The 25,602-nt window shown below is 36.6% G+C and overlaps 1 protein-coding gene across 2 annotated transcripts in view; it reads left to right on the forward strand.

The window, feature by feature from the left end:
• The window catches only part of CDKAL1 (CDKAL1 threonylcarbamoyladenosine tRNA methylthiotransferase), a 637,247-nt gene extending 612,585 nt beyond the window's left edge, over positions 1–24,662 (forward strand). Inside the window, exons 15-17 of one of the 2 annotated variants that reach the window (XM_072603951.1) lie at positions 5,098–5,262; positions 9,968–10,041; positions 24,080–24,662. In XM_072603951.1, the coding sequence (XP_072460052.1) occupies positions 5,098–5,262; positions 9,968–10,021 (219 nt within the window). In that variant the 3' untranslated portion in view covers positions 10,022–10,041; positions 24,080–24,662. The remainder of the gene's footprint in view (positions 1–5,097; positions 5,263–9,967; positions 10,042–24,079) is intronic. The other variant, XM_072603950.1, reaches the window with a different exon arrangement.
• The last annotated feature ends 940 nt before the right edge of the window (positions 24,663–25,602 follow it).

Here is a 25,602-nt window from a genome sequence, read left to right on the forward strand (position 1 = left end):
TGCTATCAAGATTTTTTTAATTATATAAAGTCTAAAGGGTTCAAAACAGGAAGAAACCTTACACCCCATTTCAGAAGTCAATAATTTAGCTGTTTCAACCTTCCCTTCTTATTTCCCTCAGTTTTCATATAAGGAAACTGAGTCCCAGAAAGGTTAAGTGATTGCCCAGAGTAATATGACTAATAAATAGCTCCTTCCATTGCATCAGAGATTTTATTTACAGATAATTGAAGACCATTTTAATTATTTTTTCTGATGTAACTTTATAACCTGACAGTATAGGGCTAAAAGTTGTTTTTTTTTCCCTAAGTCATTATCCTCAGTGTTCCTCAGAATAAGGCTATGTTTGAGAAAATCTGAATTCTAGCTGTCTCCTCAAAGAGATTTAGTGGAGATATGATTAATCCAGTTTCTCTGTCTTTTTTCCCCATCACTGAGCATATCAAGGATAGCATCAGAATTATTATTTGTAAAATAAGCTGAGATACAAAGGTGAATCTGTCATTAAAGTGCAATGTATCACAGAATCTGAGTTAGTAGATTTATGCCGCATACTCACCTAATGTATATTCAATTGATATTATATACTTGCTTGCTTGAAATAACTTTCAAATAGCTTCTGTTGTAAAAAAGCAGTACAATAAAATGGGCAGACCACAAAGACAGAGAAGGGAATGTTTGAGGTAAACTAGGTATCACCAACTCTAGTGAAAAGAATCCTTCTGACAGATTCCTGTGAGTTAGCCAAAAGAAGTTTCATTACAGAGAAGCTGATTTTTAAAAGTATCATTTTAGAAGTGACAATCAAAGTGATTTTATGAGAAAAGGAAAGAACTGGATAGCAATCTGCCCCATTTTGAGATTTTGGAGTTTTCTTTTACCTGTTTTGTCTTTATCTCCAGTATCTAAATGAAAAAAAATTAATAAATGCAATACTGTATTTCAGACATCACCTAAAACTATCATGCTGACAACTAATAGGAGACCAGGTAAAAGTGACATTTCCTTAGAGTTGCCCCAGTTGATTTCATTGAGAACTTAAGTTACTTGCCTGTGATTAAGTAACACAACTCTTAAAGACTAGACTTTGAATACAGTCCACTCCTGGCTCCAAATCCATCATTTTCCCTCTACATAGCATCCTTTGTATCTGTCAAGCAGCAATCAATAAACAAGTATTTGTAAAGTCCTTCCTGTATGGAGATAGCAAGATGGTACAGTGGATAGTATGATAGTGGACCTGGAATCACAAAGATTTGAGTTCAAGTCCAACTACAGGCACTTAATACCAGTGACTCTCACAAGTCATGTAATCTCTGTTTGCCTCAGATTCCTCAACTAGGAAAATTGGGGTTAATAATAGCACCTGGAGTTAAAAGAATAAAATGAGATAATACTGTAAAGCACTTATTTGTATAAATGCTAATAATGATAATAGGTACTACAATGTGCTAGGCACTCTATTAAGTCCTAGGAAAAGAAAGAAATTTAAAAACAGTCCTCACCCTAAAGGAGCTCATGTTCTGTTATGGGAGGCCATACATAAATAAGTGGGTACATACAAGATATATAAATATATATACACTGAGTAGATGGAAAGGAATCTCACTGGGGAAAGTACGAGCAGCTAGGGATCAAGAAAGGCCTCCTGCCGAAGTGGGTTTCTGAACTGAATCATGAGGGAAGCTGGAGAAATTGAGAGGAAAGGATGAGGAAGGAAAGTATTCCAGGTGTAGGGGACACCTAGTACAGAAGTTCAGAGACAGAAGATAGAATGTATTATATGAGAAATAGCAAATAGCTGTATGTTGTATAGTTGAATCATAGAGTATATGAAGAGGAGTATAGACTGGAAAGATAGGAAAGGGCAAGGATACAAAGACCTTTAAATGTCAGCAGACTTTACATTTGACCCTAGAAGGGATAGAAATAGAAGAATGCACAGGAATTTATTCAGCAAGAAGTAGAGTGAGGGAGTATGACATTGGCAGACCTGTACCTTAGAAAAATCTCTGTCAGCTGAATGGAGGATGGATTGGGGTAGGGAGGACTTGAGGCAGGAAGGCTAATTTAAAGGTAATAGCAGTAGTCCACATAAGAGACAAGGACCTAAATTGATAATCGTGTGAGTGGAAAGAAGAGTAATGTATACAAGAGGCATTGCAAAGGTAGTAATAAGAAGATTGAATATCTGGGGTGAACAAGAATGAGGAATTGAGGATAATACCAAGATTACAAGCCTGAATAAATGGGAGGATGGTAATGTGTTTAACAGTTGGGAACGTTGGGAAGGGAAAGATGAGTTCTGTGATAGCTATATTGATTTTCTGTTCAATAAGCATTTATTAAACACCTACTATGTGCCAGACACTGTGCTAAGCACTGGAGATACAAAAAGAGGTAATAGACAATCCCTGCCATCCAATAGCTTACAGTCTAATGAGTTGTTGCCTTCAGACATCTACGAGACATCCATGTCAAGATATCTGTTAGGCCACTGATGATGTAAGACTGGAACCAGGAGAGATGGTAGACCTCAATTTTAGGTCTTGTGATCATATAGAGAATACTATGTAAGGATAATAACTGAACTCATTGGAGCAGATGAGATTACCAAATGAGTATACAGGAAAAAGAAGAGAGCTCAGGGACAGAGCCTTTGTGGGAAACCTACAGATGGTGGGCATGACGTAGATGGAGATCCAGCAAATGAGACTGAGAAGGAGTGTCAGACAGTTAGAAGGAGAATTAGCAATGTCATAAAAAACCAAGTGTGGAGAGAGTATTCAGGGAAGTATTGCAGAGAGGTCATAAGGGGTAAAAATTGAGAAGAAGAAGGGGCAAGAGAGCCATTACCTTTGCCAATTAAGAGGCCATGGGTAACTTTGGAAAGAGAAGTTTCGGTTCGATCATGTCAGAAGCCAGATCACAGAAGGTTTAGAAAGACTAAGTGTAGGTTGTGTAGAAGGTGTCTAGCGAAAAATTACTTTTTCAAGGAGTTGAACCAAGAAGAGGAGAGATATGGGATTGGTTGTTGTCCTTCATCCTCAGAGAGGACCAAAATGACATCACTATGTCAGGGTCATGATGCAGTGTGTCCAACTGTGACTCATCAGACCAATACACTCAGAAGGCTCTACCCGAGGTTGGTCACAGATAGTCCATGTGAACATTTGGAGAGCAGATGTCTCTAAATTTAGTGCATCTCACATTTGTAGGATTTATATATCTCGTGATATAGGATTGTAGCTTGTAGGGATTGTAGGATCTAATGAGTTGGGTTTTTTTTTAATGGCTCGGGAAGACATGGGCATGTTTGTAGGCAGTAGAGAAGGATTTAGTAGATAAAATGAAGAGAGGGGAGATAGTAGAAACAATATGATGAAGAATATAGGAGGTGATGAGATGAAGGGTGCACATAGTGGGGTTGGTCTTGGCAGTGAATAAGGAGGAAGACGTGTGTGATATGAGATGATAAAAGTGAGGAGAAGAAGACAGTCTTGGCAAATGGCCTGAATGCTTCTGCTGAAGTATGAAGCAAGATCCTTAGGTGAAAGGCTGCTTTGATGGGAGAAGAAATGAGAATGCTTACTATAGCCCCTGTGGAGTGTAGGGTAGTGAATTGATTTGGGAGGAATAGAATAATTGTCTTTTCCCAGTGAGGGCCCAGTTGAAGTCAGATAACATAAATTTGTAGTTCCCTCAGCCAGCAGTTTCTAGATTTCCTCCAGCTCTGTTCAGCTGCATATAAATAGGAACAAAGATGGAGATGATAGCTGTCATCGAGGTTTGGGTTTTGGGAAAGTGTGGTCTGTGATAAAACAATGGAGTAAGGGATGTGAAGACAGACAATAATAGATAGTAGAGAGTTGACTTGGTTCACCAAAGGGGTGAAGATGAGGAAGGAAGAAGAGTGTATCCAATGTGGAGGTGATGACCTGGGAAAGAACTGAAGGGGTGAGGGAATGGGAGTCATAATAAGGTTAAAGAACTTGGTTAGGGTTTGTGAGACACTAGGGACATTGGAAGGATAAAAGATTACCAAGTAAAGGACTTTTATGGAAGTGGGACATTTATGGGTGATGATAAGGTGATCAAGAGTATATTTGTTTGTTATCAGAAGAATCAGAAGTGCTTTGTAATTTGTGTATAGTTTGTGTTTTCTCCTTGACCAGAAAGAAACTATTTAAATATCAAGGGACAGTAGTCAGGATCACACAGGACCTTGCAGATTCTACATGAAAAGATCAGAGGGATTGAAATAAGATATTGTATAAGGTGAAGGGTGTTGGACAATAAGGAAGAATCAACTACCCAGCAAAATTGAGCATAACCTTTCAGGCAAGAAGATAGACATTCAATGAAATAAGGGATTTCCAGACCTTCCTTATGAAAAGGCCAGTGCTCGTTAGAAAATTTCATTTTCAAATACAAGACTCAAGAGAGGCATAAAAAGATAAACAGAAAGAGAAAAGAAAAAGAAAACTTGTTACTTAATATGGGCAAACTATTTATATCCCTATATCGGTATTATCGTCCTCTAAATGAGTACCTGAAAAGGCCAGCCTAAAAAGGCCAAGGTCTCTCATTGCATCCTGGACCATCATCAATCATCCTGATGTATTGATGAATATTTGGTCACTGGACCCACGTGGCTCAGGAGGAGAAAGTGAAGTTGGTGACCCTGCACAGCCCTCCCTCACTCAAAACAAAGTCAAGGGCAAGTCATGTCATCATTTCTCTGATGTCATGGTCTTCTTTGAAAATGAAGAATGAACACAGACAGATAGTTCGTATACCTTTTTTCAACACTGAGTAATATAGAGGTACCATAGGGCTATCCTCCTGAGTGAAAACTCCTATCTTTTCCTTCATCTGCTTTTAGTACCATAACATCTCCTATAACCATTCAAGAAGATGGTAACATAGGAAAGTAGTTGAAATGTCAGTTGTTTCAGATGCACAGAATTTTATATTTTGTTTCCATAAAACAATTAAAAAACCCCTTTTGTATTGAAATTTTATCTTTGTAAATCTCAACATATAATTAAAAAGCAAGTATCACTTTTGTTACACTTTGATGTAATTTCTTTACAGGTGCTTGTGCCCAAGAACCCCATATTCATGGGGAAAATGGTTGAAGTGGACATTTATGAGTCAGGGAAACACTTTATGAAGGGGCAGCCAGTGTCCAATGCCAAGGTGTACACCCCATCCATCAGTAAACCATTAGCAAAGGGAGAAGTTTCTGGTTTAACAGAGGTGAGTAAAATGCATTTTTCTCCTTTACTAGACACATAAAAATGGTAGCTGTTAAGCACGTTGATTTCATATGTTTCTGTTATCATTTATAGTTCCCTTTTTATGTATGCATGAGGCTTTAATCCTTTCTGACAGATTGAAATCTGTATTAGAGAGATGCTTCTGCTGATGCCCCTAGCTTTGCTTCTCTGCCTGGAAAGGAAATAAGCTGTTTCTGGTGCCAGGCTGTGCATAGACGGCAAAAGCCATTATTTGCAGGTAAAAGATTTAACACCAAAGAATATCTAATCCAATATGTTTCTAAGTCAGTAGATCCTGGGAGTGGGGAGAAAGACAAGGATGTGGTAGAGGGACAGATGTTTTTTCATCCCTTGCAAAACTATTTGTGGCAGCATACAGCTATACCTTTGAACAGATACTAAGCCATATCTGTGTGTGTGTATTTACAGTACTTTTAAGTAGGGTCTTTGCCTGGTATCTGCCTAAGTCATATGGAGTGAAAATTAAACATTTTTTATTTCTATGAAAAAAAAAAGTAACATGACCCCTATTTTATACCTTGGTAAATATGGCTGTTTGCCAAGCTCCCTCTTACATTTCATTGAGCCTCAGTTGTAAAAGCTGATGGAGTGTGAAATGAAAATGTGTATCACATTGCTAAGCATCATTTGAGGTCGTCTCTCTACCACAATTGTTAAGCACTCCAAAAAAAGTATGTAGCTGTGGTTTAACATATGGAAGAAAGATAGCTGATGGCTTATCCAGCCATGTAATTCCAAAATTGTTTCTATCTGTGTGTTGTCTTTTTCTCTCTTAAAATAAATTGCAAATGTATATTAACATAAAATGAGGGAAATATAGCTTATATTAGGTAATGACAGTGTACTATTATTAGAATTATAATTTCCTAATACTGTCTTGGTGGATTTAATGGGACTCCTTCTGTATGTTGGAATCTGAGGAGGAAAGAAAGACATTACTCATGCTTTGACAGCACTTGAATGTAGTAAATCTGGTATTTATAGTAATCTCTTTGATTGATACTGAAACTCAGTAGTATCATAACATATAGTGTATGTTACTGGAATTTGCTGGTGAGAAGACTCAGAAGTGCAAATTGACTAGAGTCTAAAAGACCCTAAGCATAGCTAGATTATTTGGAAATGTTATTTTGGCAACAGTGTAAAGAAAGATTGGAAAGAGAAGAGATTTGACTTTGGATTATGAGGATATTACAATAGTTCAGGCAAAAGATAATTAAGACCTGAACTAAAGTAGTTACTATGTAAGTAGAAAAAAAGAGGGACTTGTACAAGAGATGTTACAGACATAAAATTAACAAGACTTAGCAATTGATTAGATGTGAAAGGTGAGAGAGGGAGTAGAGGACAACTCAGTATATGAACATGGACAGTGAAGTATGGTGATAACCTCAGTAGAAATAGGAATGGGTGATAGGACAAAGGGATGACACACTCTGGAGCAGAGAACAGTGTAAAATGGAGCTATTAATGTCAAGGAAAATAACGAAGCTAAAGCAAGAGCAATACTCTGGGAAAGCAGGGATGGATGGAGCGATTAGGAGTATCAGTGAAAGAGAATAGATGGAGGAGAGGTGACGCACAGGGAGAAACAGAAAAAAAGGGAATATCAGGCCCATAGACATTCCTGGATCCTGTCTGATAGTCAGTCTGAAAAGCCACCTTCCATAACTGGGATACTGAGGCCCAGAGACAATTTAAGTCATTGAATGATATAGTTGGCATTCAGTCTGAAGTCTCCTGATTTTAAATCTGTTGTCCTTTCCACTGCTCTGTGTTGTCTTTCATTATAGCATGTTAGTGTGCAGTATAGGAGTGCACAAAATAGTTTCTGCTTTGGGTTTAAGTTAATGGCTTCCAGTTTTCACCCCAGAAAAAAACAAGAGAATCCCAAAGGTAAAAGGGACCTCAGAGTTTTATCAACATGTACCTAATGGTAGTCCTTTCTATGATATCCTTGGCATCAGTTTTACTAAAGAATTTGTCCCTTCTCTGGCTAATCCATGTTCGTTCCTGTAGAGCCAAACCCCCATGAGAATTTCTGGCCTAGAGAATTTTCTTATTGTTGAATTTTCAGGTGATCTCTTAGCTACTGGAAAGCTGTCCTCTTTCAGGCCATTTTGTAAGTAGGCTTCTTTTTGCCAAATATTTCAAGTCAAAAATATCATACTGAGGAAATTCATTCCTATTGTGATAAAGGATTCTTTATAGTGAAATTCATATCAGTGTAGGCAGCTGCATTGTATGAGAATGTCTTCTGTAGTTATTTGGCCAGACTTTGTCCTTGTCAAAATGGCCTCAGAGACATAGTCTCACTTTTTTTATTCATCGGCTATTTTGGAACATGGATAATGATCTGAAATATGGTGATAATCTCAATAGAAACAGGAAACCTCATAATCCAAATGAAATAATTAACACAAGTGTCATGGTATAATGAAAGAAAAACTAGATTGTGAGTTAAAAACTTGGATTCTTCCAATTCTAAGATTCTAAATTTAGAAATGTTGACTGAGAACACTTAATGAGTGTCAATATCAAGCAAATTCAATTCAAAAAACCTTTGTTAAGTGCTGAGTATGTGCAAGATTCTGTGTATTTGTAAAACTTATACTACTCTATAAATGGCAGTGGGCTTTGTAACAGAGATATAAGTGCATGCTCACTGCCCTCTAGGAAATTAGCCCCCAAAGTGTAGAGATATATATCAATAACATCTTCTTATTTCTACACGTTTTTCATTCCATAAAGGAAAAGAAAGGGGAAAGGAAGGACAAGAAAGAATGACAAAAATCATGCTGATTATTTTTAGAAATATTGGAAACCTAAATATCATCTTTAATTTTATCAGAACTTAAAGAACAATGTTCTCCAAAAGCTGAGGCATAGCCCTCCCATCATCAGTCTATAGTATCCAGTTAAGTTCTTTATAAATTAATAAACATAGTTCAATACACATAGTTCTTTTTTATCTCCCAGAAAATTAAAAGTTCCAGGATACCTCCCTTTCCAAGAGAGTTCATTTTCTGCAAAGTCCCTTTCTATTATTCCATTGCTTCCAGATTCATAACTTTCCCTGTCTAGTAAGTATACTCCAAGAATTATTGAACTTTATAGCTGCAAGTACCTCAGGAATCAAGCCCAGCTTCTTTACTTTTCAAGTTAGAAAAAGGAAGACCCTCTCCACCTGCCTATTGTAAAGCCCATTTAAAGTCAAAATACGTACTAAAGGATGTAAAATGTATCGATACTTTTAAAACGTTGCTTGCATTCAGCTGAAGTACTCATAGTAGTCTGCTTTTGTTTGATCATCCTGTTACTAATCTGAGATTGCCTTCATTTGGTTATCTATTCCAACTGAAGTAAAACTAAATAGGCCTCTCTCTCTTATATTATACATACACACATATAGTATATTACTATTTCATAATAGATAACACAATGTGACAAATTGGCATTCCTTCTCAAACCTTAATAAAATTATCTTGATCTTGAACAAAGGCATTTAATATGAAAAATATCAGATGAAAATCCTCAAAGCTACTTTGGAATCAAAGAGCATTTTTGTATTTTCAATTATGTTTTTGACAAAATGCACAGAGTTCTGAATTGGGCGTCTATTAGACAGAATTTTTTTTTAATCTAAGAATTAATCTTATACTAGCAACTAAATGATCAGGAGATGGAGGATGAGGAGAGATGGAGAGTAAGAAAATACAATTCCATCGCATTTTATTCCAGAGGGATATTGATGACCTCCTATATAGTGGACTTAGTTTGGATAAATACATTATCACTGAAAGCATGCACAGGTACTTATGAATTGCCTACTGTGTGCACAGTTGGATTTAATGATAGAGCTGCAAGTCTGACTTTGGAATGCAGGAGAATACAAACGTAGTTTGTTCATTATCTTGAAAGCTAAAAGGACATTTCTAACTTTCTGTTTTAGGTTCTCTAGTACTGTCCTGTCTCATTGCTTTTCCTTTATAGCCCCCTCTACTATCGGAATCTTAATCATAGCTACATTTGAGGCTTATCAAGGTCAAAAATACTCTGAAATACATCTAGAGGATGAGGACAAGAAGGAACATTCCTCTTTCTGCCCCATTTAATTATAATAGAAACTGTTTCCTTCAAACGTGTTCTGATTGTGGTCTAGTAGTTGTAGTAGTAGCTAACATTTATGTAGTCTTTACTGTGTACCAGACAGTGTGCTAGACATTTTACAAAGCTTATTTCGTTTGATCCTCACAATAACCTTGGGAAACAGATCTCCACTTTACAGGTGAGGAAAGGGAGGCTGACAGAGATTAAGTAACTTGCCCAAGGTCACACAGCTAGTGTCTGAGGCCATATTTCAACTCAGATCTTCCTAACTCTGAGTCCTACACTCTATCCATTGTACCACCCATGAGCCATCTAGCTACCCAAAGCAGACAACAGATATTTTCATTACTTTTTTAAAAAATTTAAAATACCAGCTTTTGGTTGAACATCTATGATCCAAGTGGAAAAAAAAATGAATTTTTAGTTTTCTATCTTTGTAGTGTTTTTAATATTCAATCCCTATTTAAGGCACATAATGTACAATAATTAACCTTTAGCATTAAAGATAAACATTTAACAGCCAATAATTTTCTCACTTTACTGTTTTTGATCAGTCCATTGTTTCTTACAAACATGAGAAGAAACCAGGATGGATTTTGTCTTTATAACTCTCGTAAATACAAAAAAAGTAAGTAGTAAAGAAATCAACTCACTAGCTACCCTTACTGACTTTCTCTAATACTTCATGCTCATTATTTAGTACAGTATTATAAATTGGAGCTTTGCGCTTAGCCTTCTGTATTATACTAGTGAAGGGAAGGAAGCCTGAGGGTGCATGACTCCTACCTATTTCTCATCTCCTAGCACTTTGATCCTTATGCTGGAGCACCAGGAGAACAGATTGGTTTTGGAAAGGGAGCAGAAGTTTTAAACAGTGCCAGTTTTCCTCATTACCTGACAAAGGGTTAGCAGACTATGCAGGTGTCCTGGGTTTTATGTACACTCTGTGCTGTATTTTTTGAAGCTCTGACCCTTAGAAAAGCTCTGTTAAAATTTTCTCCCTATCTAACATTCATTTCCCAAATCACTCAAGTGAGAGGGTCTATTAGTTCAGGGCCAGTTTTGAAAGCAAATGAAAACTGCATTCATGAGGTTAAGAAATGGCTTAATAATTAAGTTAAAACAGTTGAAAGTGGATCTAATTTCAAACAGATCAACTAACCATGTTAGAAGCAAATGAGGGTGTGTTCCTTCCTATTTTTCCTTCTACCCTCCCCCCCAAGATATTGGCTCCAATCCCAGGTGGCTTTTATAGAAGCATTCTAGATACACACACACACACACACACACACACACATTTTTTAATGGTGTCCTAGAAATAAAACTCAGAGCATAATTGTTTAGGCATGCCTTTTCTTCAAACTGCATCTCACTGACCCTCTGCATTACCCATTGAACATTCATGGAGCTCATCTATGAATTAGTACAGTTCTATAGACTGAATTTCATACTGAAGAATTGTATTTTACTTGGTTCAGTGAAAAAGCGGAATTAATTATTGTGCTTATCAACATTAATGCATTAGTTCAAAATATATTCGGGATGTATATGACATCTTTAGGGTACCAATTTGAATACCAACCAAGGTAAACACATATGTGATATAATGCAGAGTAATTAGCACTCACTCCAATTGCATCACTAATTGTGCAATTACCTGTGGTGATTTTCCTCTTCCTGAAGGTAGTTTCAGTGACTTGGTTAAGGCAGCAGTCACTGAGCTACTGATTGCAACCACCCTAGGGGCTACTGGGAACCCCTGAGAGACACTAACGGAGAACACAAGTAGCAGAGGGAGAGGAGACGAAGGAAAGGGCATGGGAGCATAGTGGAGTAGTCAGAGATATCTCCAAGTAGTGCAACCAAGTGAGAAATGAGGAGACGTCTGAGCTAAACTCCTTCCTTAAATGGAGGTTTGGAGTCCACTTTCCAGTCAGAGAAGGAGAAAGTAGTGATGAAGTGGAAGACCAAGGCTGAGGAGATCTTAGAGGATGATGAGATCATTCCAATACTGAGCTTCTTGGGACATAGTGGAAAAAGTCCAGAATAGTATAGTGAGGGGAGAAATGAGATGTCTGAGCTGAGTTCTCCTTAAATGGAGAGACATTTTTAGCAAATAAAGCAATTGAGGGGGAGTCAGAAGACCTTACATGTCTTTCTACCTCTGATACTAGTCAATTTGTTTAGCCTTCTATACCTGTAAAAAATGCAGATATTACTCCATTTTACCTTGTACTAAGTACACTTTAAGATCTGTGATTTGAGTATTCCCCCTACCAACATAGATCAGCTTTCTGTGCCTTAGTAGATGGTGTTTGGGATTGTTTGTGGAAGAAAAAAAAATCATTGGTCTGAAGCCAACATGGTGATAAGCCTCTCTCAAAACTTTGCAGGACTAGTCCTTGGAGAGCAGACTTCCAGCTTATCACTGGACCCATACTTGAAGCTTTTCTAGCTTGGCATGATCTCCCAGAGCCTTTGGGAAACCAAGGTCACCTAGAATGTATGTGATCTTGGGCAAATCATAGTTCATAGAATTAGAAATTTCAGATTTAAGGGAACCTTTGAAGTCATCTAGTCCATCTGCTCTTTTTTTTAATTTTTTTTTTTAACAGATGAGTTAAATGGAGACCTGAGGGGTGTGAAGACTTGCTGGTCATATAGTGAGCAAACAGCAGAAACAAGATCCTTTAACTCAGAAGGCTATAGTCTCCATTCAGCCACATCAAAGTGATCCCAGGCTGCTCAATTCCCTGTTTGACCGTAGGCCAAAATTCTCAGGCATGTTCCGTTACCAGGATGACCCTTCAGAAATCAGCCCTAAGCTGAGACTCCTTCAACTTTCTTAGGCTAATTAAGCAAGATGGGTCTAGGATGCTCTGTAAATTAAAACCAACTTGAGACAGGTTAGTCATACTTGGAGCTGAAGAAAAGCTCCCTATTTTTAGGCTCATGGCTCTCCATTTTTACATGATGGTAAGAAATCAAAAAGCAGAATTCTTTAGGACACAAACTAACCAGCTTTTTTAAAGTAAGTGATGATTTGAAAGTACAGTACAGCTCCTTTTAATTTGATGTGTCTCTATTCCAAATAAGCCTATATTAAGCAATCTTACATGCTCTTTCCATTTTTCTGTCTTTTTTCTGGTTTCTCTTCTTCTCCCCTGCCACAACCACATACATTCCTCAAGTAGCCTTCTATCTTTCCTCATAATTTGGGAGGGATATATCATTGCACACTTCTAAGAAAATCCATGTCCTTGCAGCAACAATTAGTAGGAAGTAGAAATTTAGTAGTCTCAGTTCCCACTTAGAGTCTGTTCCTAGAGTCCCAAAGTAGAACTCTGTTTTACCACCAGAACAGTATTGGACATGCAGTGGCGCAGTACTAAAGTTACAGTACGGGTTAGATAAATCCTTGTTGGTCAACAAGCATTAATTGAGTGCTTAGTATGTGCAAGACACTAGGCTAAATATTGGGTGTATAAACAAAGGCGAAAACATAGTCCTTGTCTTTAAGGAGCTCATATCCTAGGGAGAGACTATTTGCAAACAAGTATATGCATACAAGATAGGTACTAAAGAGGTAGAAGGTAGTACAGCCTTAGAGGGATAGTACTGGGAGTGGGGATGGATGGAGACAAAGACAGGATTTCTAAAGGTCACATTTGAGCTGAGTCTGAGGAAGCTTAGGGGAAAGATGAGAAGACAAAGCATTGTGGGCATGGGTTTGTTTTTGTTTTTTGTTTTGTTTTTTCATTTCATTTGTGGTTGGAGTGAGAAGAGAAAGAAATATTGATTAATTGGCAAATAAAATAGGTGGCAGGGGGGAGCACTTAAAAAAAAGTGACAGTCCAGAGATACATTGACGTGTGCAGGAAGCATCAAAGAGACAAGTGCATCAAAGAGACAAGTGTCTGCATTGTAGAAAACACAGAGGAGGGAGTAAGACTAGGAAGATAGGAAGAAGGGAGTGGTGATGCCCAACAGGTTTTTGTTAGCTAGTCTAAAAATCTGGCCCCATGTATAACATTTTCTGTAGAAAAAAAAATTAAGTTAGAAACAACTGACTTGAAACACAACTCAGTGTTAAGGAGTATTCATAGAATAGGAATCTACTGTTTTTAAACATCTTAGACTTTTTCTTGCTTTCAAAATTTAAAAGGTGGCAGTTTATATGTGTTATTTCATAGTTATCCTAAACACAGATGTGAATAATTAAATCAGTTAAACTATGTAAGTTCCATTTTTTAAGGAATATTCTTTGATAGAGCCATTTTGACTTTTTTATTTCCATGGAAGGAATAAGAACTGACAAAAAATAAATAAATATACCCGTATGTGTGTATATATGTGTGTGTGTGTGTATGTGTGTGTGTGTGTGTATAGAGAGAGAGACACATATACATACATACATACATACATACATACATATGTTCCCTAACATGGATATTTGAAAGAATATAACATAACCATGTTGAAATCTTTGTAGTGAAAGCAGTCTGGGATGTGGGTAAGTCCACCACAGAAGGCTGAATTCAAAAACAAAAAGTTCAGTGTAATCACAGGTAAATGGTGCCATACAATTTATCTTAAATGGCTTATCTGCATTTTCAAAGCCAGAAACCAGTGATGGTGGTCTATAGGAAATGGGTTTCCCTTTTAACTAATTAATTATGTGACAGAGACAGTAGCAAGCACCTGTCATCTCCTTTACTAATTTTGTACAGCCTGTGGAGCTGAATGATGCTAAAACCCTACCTCACATTCATTTCACTTATGCTCATAGTGTGAGTGCCTTTGAAAATCACGCTTAGAAGAGAATGAGAGAGCTTCTGTAATAACAGCTAACATCACACATGACTTCTCTTTCATTTTAAATACAAACCAAACGTCTGCCAACTCACTCCCATGGTTACCTCGTTGGAGGAAACCCTGAGGAGGAATTAGTTTGCATTGAATTGATTTCTTAAAGATTAAATTTAATACTAGCAATTGTATGTTCGGCAACATCCAAGAGCAACACTTCCTGTGTTCAGCCAGTGGAATGAACAGTCTTTTTAGTTGTGGTTTCTGATATTATCAAAAGGCTTTCATTATCAGCAAAGCATCATTTCCCCATTCACCCTTTCTTCATTCCTCTTCACTTCACCTGTGCTACAAATATATGTTGTGCTAATGGTTCTCTTGATCCAGGAATAGCTAGCTGAGTTCAGATTTCTGCCACTATCAGTATACAGGCCACAGAATATGTAAATGGGTGACTATAGAGCTCCTTATCACAGCTCAGGGTGTGTGTGTGTGTGTCTGTGTGTGTCTGTGTGTCTGTGTCTGTGTGTATTTATCCACATCCCTAAGAAAAACTTCGCTGGAAATGCCTGGCTTCTCAGGTTTTAGAGCATTCTGTAGTAGCTTCTAGAATGAGTTTTAAAACCAGGGGGTGGGAGAAAGTGAGTAGTAAGTACTTTTAAATATAACTAATACAAGAAATGCTCTCATCTTCTGTTTCATAAACATGGGATTGTTTGTTATGGGAAGGTACGTGAGAGGCCATCTAGCTTAACTCCCTTCTTTTAGATATGAAGACACCGTGCTTGGCCCCCCAAATCAACCAGCAATAAGGAGTAGAGCTACAACTGGAACCCATGACCTCAAATGACTTTGATCCCTTGTTTCTTCTTGCCTGAACCATTGGAAAAATTACCCAATTGATCTTCTTGCTTTCAGTCTACACCCCCTTTACAGATGCCCAAATAGTCTTATTAAAGGATAAATGAAACAGCCCACACCCTTGGTGAGCTTCCATCCTATTTAACAAAAATTTATAGAGGCAAACATGGTAGCTGAAGTCAAAGAGAGATTACAGATCTTGATTATTTCCATTATCTGATTTGCATCATCATATCTGCCATTGCACTTTAGATTTAAATTGGGTTGTAACTATCCTGTTTAGGCTCTGTAATACAATACAATCACTGTACTCAATACTTCAATTAAAAGGTCCAAAGCTAATTTATCTTGAGTTATGTACTATCAAAAAGCAGCTAGGTGGTGCAGCAGGTAGAGCACTGGGCTTGGAATCAGGAAGACATCTTCATGAATTCAAATATGGCCTCAGACACTTACTAACTGTGTGACCCTGAGCAAGGCACTTCCCTCTGTTTGTCTCAGTTTCCTCATCTGTAAAATGAGCTGGAGAAGGAAATGGGCAACCACTCCAGCATCTTCACACAGAGAGTCAAAGTACCCTCAAGTAGCTTTTCACTGTGGTTAGCTAGTATGTGAAACTCTAACAGTACCTCTGAGCCATGAAAGGAATTTACATGTAAGAAATATTTTGAATCCATTCAAATCTCAGTTGAGAGTTAACTAACATGAAGAAAAGTCTTAGGGAAAGCGCTGCTATGATCAGCAGATGCCAGGCCTGGGGTTTTGAAGTAACTGTGTGATTTCTTTTATACTACAGAGTTAAAGTCTAAGACTAGGGCATCAGAAAGATAGGGATCAGTGAAACGATGCAAGAGCTCATAAGGTATATACCTCTGGCAGTTGTCAAGGCAGAATTATTCAGAATATAATCTGAAATGCATTTGATCATACAATAGATACTTGAATAATTAATACTATACCTTATTAGCAAAACCTTATGTTTACTCTGCTACCACCAAAACAAGATGAAAAGCTGGCCATGATGCCAAGTTCATGGTGACTGTTTCACTGTATTAGAACTTAGAAATTTTCTTCCTTATTTTAATAAGACTGTCAGCGTTAAAGGTATAGGGGTTTTTTGTTGTTGGAAGGAAAAAATTATGGATGATACTTAATTTTAAATTGTTTCTGCCCCTAAAATAAAGCATGCAGATTGCAATAATATGTACATATGTGTATATATATAGTAGAACATTAATTACTTATATGTATATATGTTGTGAAATGTTTAAAATAGTAGTAAAAGACATAATCTAGTCTGATTTTACAATTTCTGATTTGATTTTAAACATAAGTGTGTGTGTGTGTGTGTGTGTTGACACTTATATACAGCACATGTAAAAGCCATATAGAAAATATGAAGAAAGTTTGATTGGGGGTAATTGGGGATTCCTGATTGCATAATATCAGATAAAATGTCACATTTAATTGTCTAAAAAAATGAGGGAGGGGGCACAAATAGTTTGCCAATACTTCCTTTACCCTACTGTCTCCAACAGTTATATGAAATATAAGGGGACCATAATTGTCAGTCAGCCAAACTTCATTCAGGCTGGCAAACAGAATGTCATTGTAAGACAGTGGCAACCACCTGCAGGTATCAGGGACAGAAGCGCTCATTTTAGAGTCTGCATTGCAAGATGGGAAGACAGGTGGCAACTCTCTTCCAGGGACATCTCTTACTTGAGCAGAACCAGACCAACTGTTCCTCATTAAAACACATTTTGCAACATTTCCTAATGTAAGATCAAGTATATTCTCTCCAACTTCTTTCCCATCATCTCCTCCAAAAAATACCACTTCCATGTGTGTACCATCTATACGGGTTTTACTTACAAAGCTGGATGTAGCTAAGGATTTCAAGGAAAGGAATATGAAATTACTATGTGTGAGATGCAGTATTAAATAAATGGCATTGCATGTTCCATTTAGCATATGAGTAACATTAAAAAGGAAAAAAAGAAACCAGTTCCATGGGATGGAGATGCCTGTAAGTTAAATGCAAAATGTAATCTGCTTATCAGAATTCTCAATTTTCATGATCAATTTTATTATTACTGTCCATTGCCATGTTTTTTCTTGTTTCATATGTTTCAAATGAAAAATACTAGTAAACTAGAAATGTATTCTTAATGCATCCTGACAGTCTAATAGGAGTAGGATAAGAACCAGCACTAAGTCTTATATGAGGCACTGTTATACAGCCTCTTGTTTTCTTCTTAACCATTAAGTTACACAGGCTTCATCACCATTAAGTATGTATTATATTTAATAAAATCGTTTTATTGTGGTGGTTAAGAAAATTCTCCAGTAAAACCTTACGATGATGCGCAGTTGAGGCAGAGATGCTCTCCACCCCCAGCCCCACCCCCCAGGGCTCTTGAAGGCTCTGCCAGCCAGAGTGAACTTCACAAGCAGAAAAAAGATGTAATTGTGGGCTTAATGTCCAACTGGAAATCTACCAGTGATGGACCTGTCTAACTGTAAAGCGTCAGAAGCTGAGGGAGACCTTGGGGATCCTTTGATCTAAACTAAATTCTGAGCAGACAAGTGATGTTTGTTAAACATGGGACTGCTTGCTGCAGCAGCGCATCTCACTTTTGGGCAGCTCTGATTGCTAAATGCTTCCCTCTGTTAAGGCACACAACTTCCTGCATGTTCCTCTCTTCAACTTCTATTGGTTGTCCCTAATTCTGCATCTGGAGCCAATGAGAATAAGTTGTAGAGCGAAGAGGGCCTTGGAGGTCTGGCACCTCCCATAAGCTTCTCAGTGTCAAACCATCCATCGACTAAGCCATCAACAGGTTTCCATCTGTGTTTCAGTGGTTTCAAACCATCCAGAGGAAAACATGAAGCTTTTGAAGTATTGAAGGGGGAAGTACAGGGAGGAGGCAGAGAAGTGGGAAAAGGGCCCCCAGGAATGGATGGAATAGAACTCAGACCCCATGTGGTGAATGCATTGGGATTGGAGCATCTGTTGAAGCTCACACTATCACTCCTTCCCTATGTTTCCCTACCATTTTAGTTGAAGATCCATGAAAAATCCAAAGGAAAATAAATGCTAACAAAAACCCTGAGAACACTCAGGGGTGAAGTGCCCCCTGAGAAGCCTTTGGCTAGTGGTGTCAAACTCAAGTAGAAACAATTCGTAAGGATACCAAGCCATACAGAAGGATCTCTGCAGGCCATATTGACTTAGTTTTCAAATATAAAATTATCTTTGTTTTACTATATTTTTATTTATACTGTTAAAGATTTTCCGATTACATTTTAATGAAATTCAGGGTCCCATCAGGAGCAGCCACAGGTTACATGTTTGACACCTCTACCTCAGACTGTCTACTGAACTCTAGTCTCCCTTTCTCAGAAAAGGGAGCATTCTAAGAACTCTTCCCACTGAGTAGACATAAACTCACCATAGACCCCTGAGCCAGTACCTTCCCTGCAAAGCAGATGTAATATACATGTAGAACAGAACAGGAATAAAAGGTCTATTTAATTTTAGGTGAAGAGAGCTCTCCACTTTGGCATTATTGTTCCAAGGTATATGATCAGGCCAAAATATTGTCCCCTCTGTAAGTGGTTACGTTCCTGTTTCTCCTGAGTCGTGTCCCAGTGGTAAAGTGTCCCAGCCCAGTGTACAGGGGATAATTTCCTCATCTAGGGGATGATATGTATTTGACAATTTTGCTTGGTCTAGAACTTAAATTATTATGTTTTTGCTCATTTAAATCCAAGTTACTTATCTTTCTTAAAATAATTGGTATCAACTCAATTATTTCTGTATTATAGATTTGATAAGATAATCCTTTTCCTGAACACAATCTAAAACCATATTTTTCATCCTATCAATTTAAAAAGTGTAAAGAAGCTAAAATGACAAGGTTAATTGATCTTATTCTATCAGTGTCATTATGTAGGGTAATGCGTCTAATGCAGGTCCCATTTAGTGCCTTGTGACTATAAATTGCTTCTGTTTTAGGTATTATTTCTGTTTCCTCTACCTTGAATAATGATATTAATTAAAGAAGGAAGAAATAAGGGACTGCGTTGTCAATATACTCCTGGATTTATTCATGTATTTTATTTTAATTGACTATTTTAATGTTATCTTCACTTCTAAATATATTCTTCCCCCACCCATCGAGCCATCCCTTATGACAAAGAATAAGATAAAAAAGACGTGGGAAAGAAATGGAAGCAGTTCAACAAAACTAACACATAAAACAAGTCTGACAATATGTTGTGTTCCACAGCCCTCCATTATAGTGATTTTTTTTAATGAAAGAAAATGAAAACTGAAGTAGTTGAAATTTGACCCCCTAATCTCAGCGAACATGAGGGAAAGCAATATTTCTCTTTTACTAACTTTTATCTGCCATTTAAGGACAAATGAGCTTGGGAATTAGGAAGTGAATTTTTTTTTTCAAAATTCAATAAGACAGCAATGAAATTCCATTTCTTAGAGGAAAAAGTAGCATGTGATAAGCAAATGTAAAACTAACTGCTAGTGGTAATATGGGTGGTGATAGTATGCTACAGATCTACTATAGCATGATAAATGAACCCCTGGATAAATCTTTTACATTATATTTCACCAGGCTGAGAAGTTGTTATCAATAAAGACATTTCTGAGTAATGTGATTTCTCTAAAATTCTGATGAATCTCAGAGGTCAAGTTGTGGCTTTTGAAAATTTTGGTTTCACTGAATAATAAAAATCCCAGTAAGTAAAACTTTATGAATTGGTAAAAAGGCAAATTAGTCTTGATTTTTAGAAAGAAACTGCATTACTAGTATTTAAGTGCCTTAGGGATAGTTTCTAATTACCTTCTTTTATAAAGCTGCACATGCTTAGTTTTCTTTGAAATTTAGTGATTCCTTTTCCCAAGTTCTACTTTTTTTTTAAACATGACCATACAATTAGCCTTGTATCACTTACAATGCAAATATTAAGCTCTCATTATTTCTTCAGTGAGGTTCTAAGTAACTGTCTGTCCATTACGTGCTTATTAATTCTGTAAAAATATCACTTTGCCATAGCAGCGTGTTTACTCCTTTGAGACTGGCAGACTAGACTTTCTAGCCCATTTTTTTCCTTAGTATCACAGCAGTGCTAACAGTTGAAATATCCAGTTAACTGGCTGTAGTTTATTCTTTGGTCAGAAACAGTTGTATTAATTTGTACACTTGAAAGTCAGGGTCATTAAATGGCTTTAGGTGATCATCATTACTGAGTTTAATCAAGACCTCTATGGTTAAGGGAGAGAACATTAAAACTATATATTGCTTCAGCCAACCCTAGAAGAGGTCCTGCCCTATAATATAATCTTTTCTTGATGTGACAATTTACTTTTAGTAGCCATTTCAGATTTTAACTTCTTGGTCAACGCATAAAATATAGATGAACTCATATGGTTTTGTGACATGTAAGAAACTGGGATGAATCCACTATTCTATTTTTTAAAATTTTTCTTTAGTTCCAAATGTTTTTACTTGTTCAGAGGGGAAAAGAAGGGTTTAATAATCTCCAGAAAGGTTTTTACAATAAGCTGGGTTGGAAATGCTATTTGTTTGTTGTAAAGTGGTTTGGATTTGTATTCTTTGTATTATTTTTGTGTTTTATGCAAAATAACTCTTAAACTAAAGCCAAGCATTTTATATGGGAGGAAGGAATGAGTGCCTTGACTGCCAAGAAAAGCATCTACTGATTAGAAAAGACAGTCATGAACTTTTTATGTTTTTATTGATATTTTCTATTTCTTAAACCACAATAGTTATCCCAAGTATTTTTTTTTTTAGAGAGGAAAAAAATCAGTACAACTGATTGATATGCTGAAAAAGTCTAGAAACATGGAACATGTAACACCTGTAGATCTATCACCTCCCTGAACTAGCAGATTGAGAGTATCTTCTCATATCTCTTCGTTAAATTCCTGTTTGATCTTTATAATTTTGTTATATTTACTTTTGGGGGTTTTTTAGTTTCCATTTATGTGTTGTAGTTTCTTGCATATTGTTTCCTTGTCTTTCATTTTCATCTTTCATTTCATTTCATTTTGCATCAGTTCATATAGATCTTTCCATCCTCCTCTGTGTTCATCACATATCTAATTTCTTACAGCATAGGAATATTCCTTTACATTTGTGTACTATATAATTTGTTTATCTGTGCCCCCAAAATGACTGTCTGTGCCATTTCCAATTCTTAGCTATCCCAAAAGGTGCCACCATAAACATTTTGTAATATATGGAGATTTTCTTCTCATCAGTGACTTTCTTGGGGGTATAAACCCAAGGTTCAAAGGGCATAGACCCTTTAGTCACTTTATTTGCATAATTCAGAATTTTTTTCCGGAATGGTTGTACCATTTCACAGCTCCACCAACAATTTACTAGCATACCTGTCTTTCCTACAACTCCTCCAGTGTTGACTGTTGTCATTTTTTGTTACTTTTGCCAATTTTCAGGGTGTAAAGTAAAACTTGGTCTGTTTTAATTTGCATTTCTCTTATGATTACTGATTTGGAACAGTTTTTTCATGCAGGCAGAATACTTTGCAGTTCTTCTTTTAAGAAGTGTTTGTTCGTAGCCTTTGACCGTTCATCTCTGTCATGAATTTTTACTCAAACTAAGGGAAAAGTCATGTACTGCCACAAAATAAATGAAGAAAGTGCTAAATTAGGAACCCGGGCATCTTACTGCTATCTATGGGACCTTGAATAAGTCACTTAAATTCTCAAATACTCAGTTGATTTTTTCTGCAAAAATGAGAATGTTATAGCTCTTCGCAACAATGCGATGAGCCAAGACAATTCCAAATGATTTATGATGGAAAGTGTTATCCACTTCCAAAGAAAGAGCTGATAGAATCTGAATGCAGATTGAAACACACTATTTTCACTTTTATTTTCATTTTTTTCTTTTGATCTGTTTCTTCTTTTACAACCTAAATAATATGGAAATATGTTTTACAAGATTGCACATATATAATCTATATCAAATTGCTTACTGTCTTGGGAAGGAGGTTGGGAGGAAGAAAATTAGACGTCAACTTTTTTTTTTAAATGAATGTTTAAAATTGTCTTTACATGTAATTGAAAAAAATATACTTTTTAAGGTCAAATATTTTTTTAAAAAACTTTAAATGAGAGTGTTGGACAAAATGAATTCCAAGTTTCATCTTAGCACGAAAGTTTATTTCTATGACTTTTTTGTGCTATTTGTAAAGTGAGAGGGATAATGGAATAATCATGAGCTTAGGAAAGAGTATTTATGAGCTTCTGTAAATTAGCAAGGTCTCCTAAACAGTAGTTTAATTATAAAGTCCTGAAAAAAAAACTACAAGTTGGTGCAAGAGGGCCATAAACAGGCCTAGATCTGTAGTCTTTTGTATACTTTTAGCATGAGTGAGAGAAAAATGAGACTTTTTTCTCAAAATAAAATGGGAAAGATGATATAATGTGGTATAATGAATAATGAGTTGGCTTTGGAGTTTAAAAGTCTTGGGTTCAAGTCCACTTTCTGATATGTTCTAGCTCTGTGACCATGATCACTCTAATTTCTCAGTGCCCCAGGCAACCTTTACATAACAGAGGAGTAGCTGTTCTATGTCAGTGAAGAAAGTTTCCATGTGGGAGTTCCCTACACCAATGAATCATTGGTCCAAACCAGAAAATAGGATGAGGAGGGAAAACAACATTAATCAAATAACATTTGCTTAATAATTAGATTTTACGGGGAGAAGGTCCTACCTAGGTGTTTGTATTTCTTTATATTTCACTCTAATTTGTAAATCATTTGTTTAGACCTATCTTTAAAAAAGATTAATTATATTTTAAAAATTGTGTTTTCATTTTTTTTTAAGATTAACATAATTGAATATCCTAAATGCTCTTAGAATTAGCTAGCCACCGTTACGGAAAACGATCTCCTTGCAGATAGTTGAATTACAAGTATTATATTTAAGGATATATAGGACAAGTTTTGCAAACTTATATGTGAGATAAAATGATTTAAAGTTGGAAGAGATCTTATTGGTCTTCTGGTCCACCTCTCCAGTTTACAGATGAAGAAACTGAGATCCAGAGAGGTTAGGTGACCTGCAGCAGATTGGACAGGGAGCCAGTAGCTGGCTTTAGACTCTTAATTCACATGCCCCGACTCTAACCTAAAAACCTCTCTGCATCCTAGTTAACATCATAGAGATCAAGAGGTCCTTTTCCATCAGACACCAAGTTGCATCAAGAAAACAAAATCTGTTAGCTAGTCCAGCATCAGTTGTGTAGTGTTTTTATTAATAGCATGACCTACATGGATATATTCTGAAAAGCAAGAGAATACCTTCACTATTCTGTCAAAAGAATGGCCACTTTGTGACTGGTATCACTTTTAAATCAGCTGAGAGTAGCATCCTCAGCAGGTGACTCTCAGACGCAATATACTACACAGGAAGGCGAGTGTTTGAGACGGGGAGGAGGCCCTATGGGCAGATTTGAAGCGCCACCGAACAACTAAAGAAATTCTTGACGTTGGCGGGGTCCTGCTGTGGATAAGATTGTTGTATGTGGGTGCCTTTTTTCTCCAGCTGTGTACCTCTGTGTTAAGGAATCAAAGGGCAGGGAAGTCAGCAGGATATCAGTGTAGGCACCGAGGATTATGAGAAATAATAACATTTGAACTGTACTGGAGCTGAGAGATGTACACTTAATATTAAGTTTTGTCAGTTTTGCAATTAATTTCTTTTGAGGGACAGTTTTAATACAGTAACTACAAAAATTCCTCATGTTATTCTAGATTCAGATATTAACTGGAATGTGAGATGGCAACAAAAGAGTGGCATTGTGGGTATGGAAATTGGAACCATTCTCCATCTAATAGAGAATTTATTTAGCATTTGATCTGTGTTGTAGACTGTACTTTACAGACATCTTGAAATCACCTTTTGTCTCTCCACAGGAGTTCAGATATGTGCTTGAAAATGGCTCAAGAACGAAAGTACACACATCTGCAGAGACTCTGCAAGAATCTTGGAGTTCCAGGATAGGCTTACGGATGCTCTGGACATTGCAAGATGGTGGGCTGAAGACATTATCTGTGGGCTTGGTTCTGCTAGCTCTTCTGGTTGCTTTTTTTATAAAAACACATCAGTAGAACACTCAAATAAAGAATCTGTGGAAAGTAATAAATTTCTAATTAAAAGCTTCTTTGGAAACTTGACCACATCTCTCCTGAAAAGGCATTGCTTTATAACTCAACCCTCCTCCCTTTTCTTCATCCACAATTTTAATGAGGACAGCACTGCTTGAGTTTGAGTGGAATCCATTGGTTATCTGGCCCAGAACTTAGTACTGTTTTGTCTATAAATATCTTATTTTTAAAATTAAATCCTTTGATATTATTTTTAGCAAGACATACAGAGTATCTGCGGTTCAAAATCTTCTGTGTCTTCAATTTTGAGACTAAGTATACTGCAAGTGATTCTAAGCATTTCTTTGTAATATGAAAAATTTTGAAGCTTTATTAAACCTTTTTTAATGTACCTTGTTACTTGTCCTTTTGTGTTGGTCACACTGCAAAGAGTCATGATTAGGTATCTGCATCTACAGCTATATGTCATTTTACCCAAGTAGCATATTGCTTTAAATGCTGAACATAAATATTTTGTAATTGCATTCATATTTTAAATGGTTTAGGAGTATTTGCTATTTTAAGAGCCTAGCAGGAACATTTTATTAAGTGAAGAATCATCCCAAAACTTCTTTTGTAAATATAAATTTTCATATGTCATGTTGCTTTAAAAGTAGGTACATGTCTATGCCTTTTCTTTTTGGTCACTTATGAAGTGACTTGAGGCAAGATACTGTAATGGATGTAGGAATCAGCAGATCTGGATACAAATTCTGGTTCTTCATTTTCTCATTTGTAAAATGGGGATAATGTGCTTATAGTATAAACCCACACAAGAGTGTTGTGAGGAAAGCGCCTCAACCATAAAAATTCAGTGCTTGAGACGTAATATAATGCTATTATTCTCACTTCTCACTTTTGATCTTTACAAGATATGATTACTGGTTTTCTAAAATAAAAGTAGTTGAGTTGTTTTGTTTAAAGAACAAAACAAAACACGGAATCTGTTGTTTAATTTTATTCACAAGGAAACTTGTGAATTTAATCCAAAAAGGCATATTTAGTTTTTCCTTAAGAATATTTATATTTTCATCCTGCTCTCCCCTTTTTAACAGTCTTTCAGTCTATTATGTGCCCTTCAATGAAACATATTATGTTTTAATTATGTCAGCATAGAAACTGCTTTTGATACTACAGCAAACATTCTCTTGACCAAAAAAATTAAAATTGAATTTGTTGTGCCATTATAGAGGCTCTGTGGAGTGGCAAGGCCACTCATCTGAGGACACAGGTTTAGTACAAATCCTGCCTCTCTTGCCGTACAAATATACTTTTTTGTTTTGTTTCTCACT

The sequence above is a fragment of the Notamacropus eugenii genome, chromosome 4, assembly GCF_028372415.1.
Source record: "Notamacropus eugenii isolate mMacEug1 chromosome 4, mMacEug1.pri_v2, whole genome shotgun sequence".
Lineage (NCBI taxonomy): Eukaryota > Metazoa > Chordata > Mammalia > Diprotodontia > Macropodidae > Notamacropus > Notamacropus eugenii.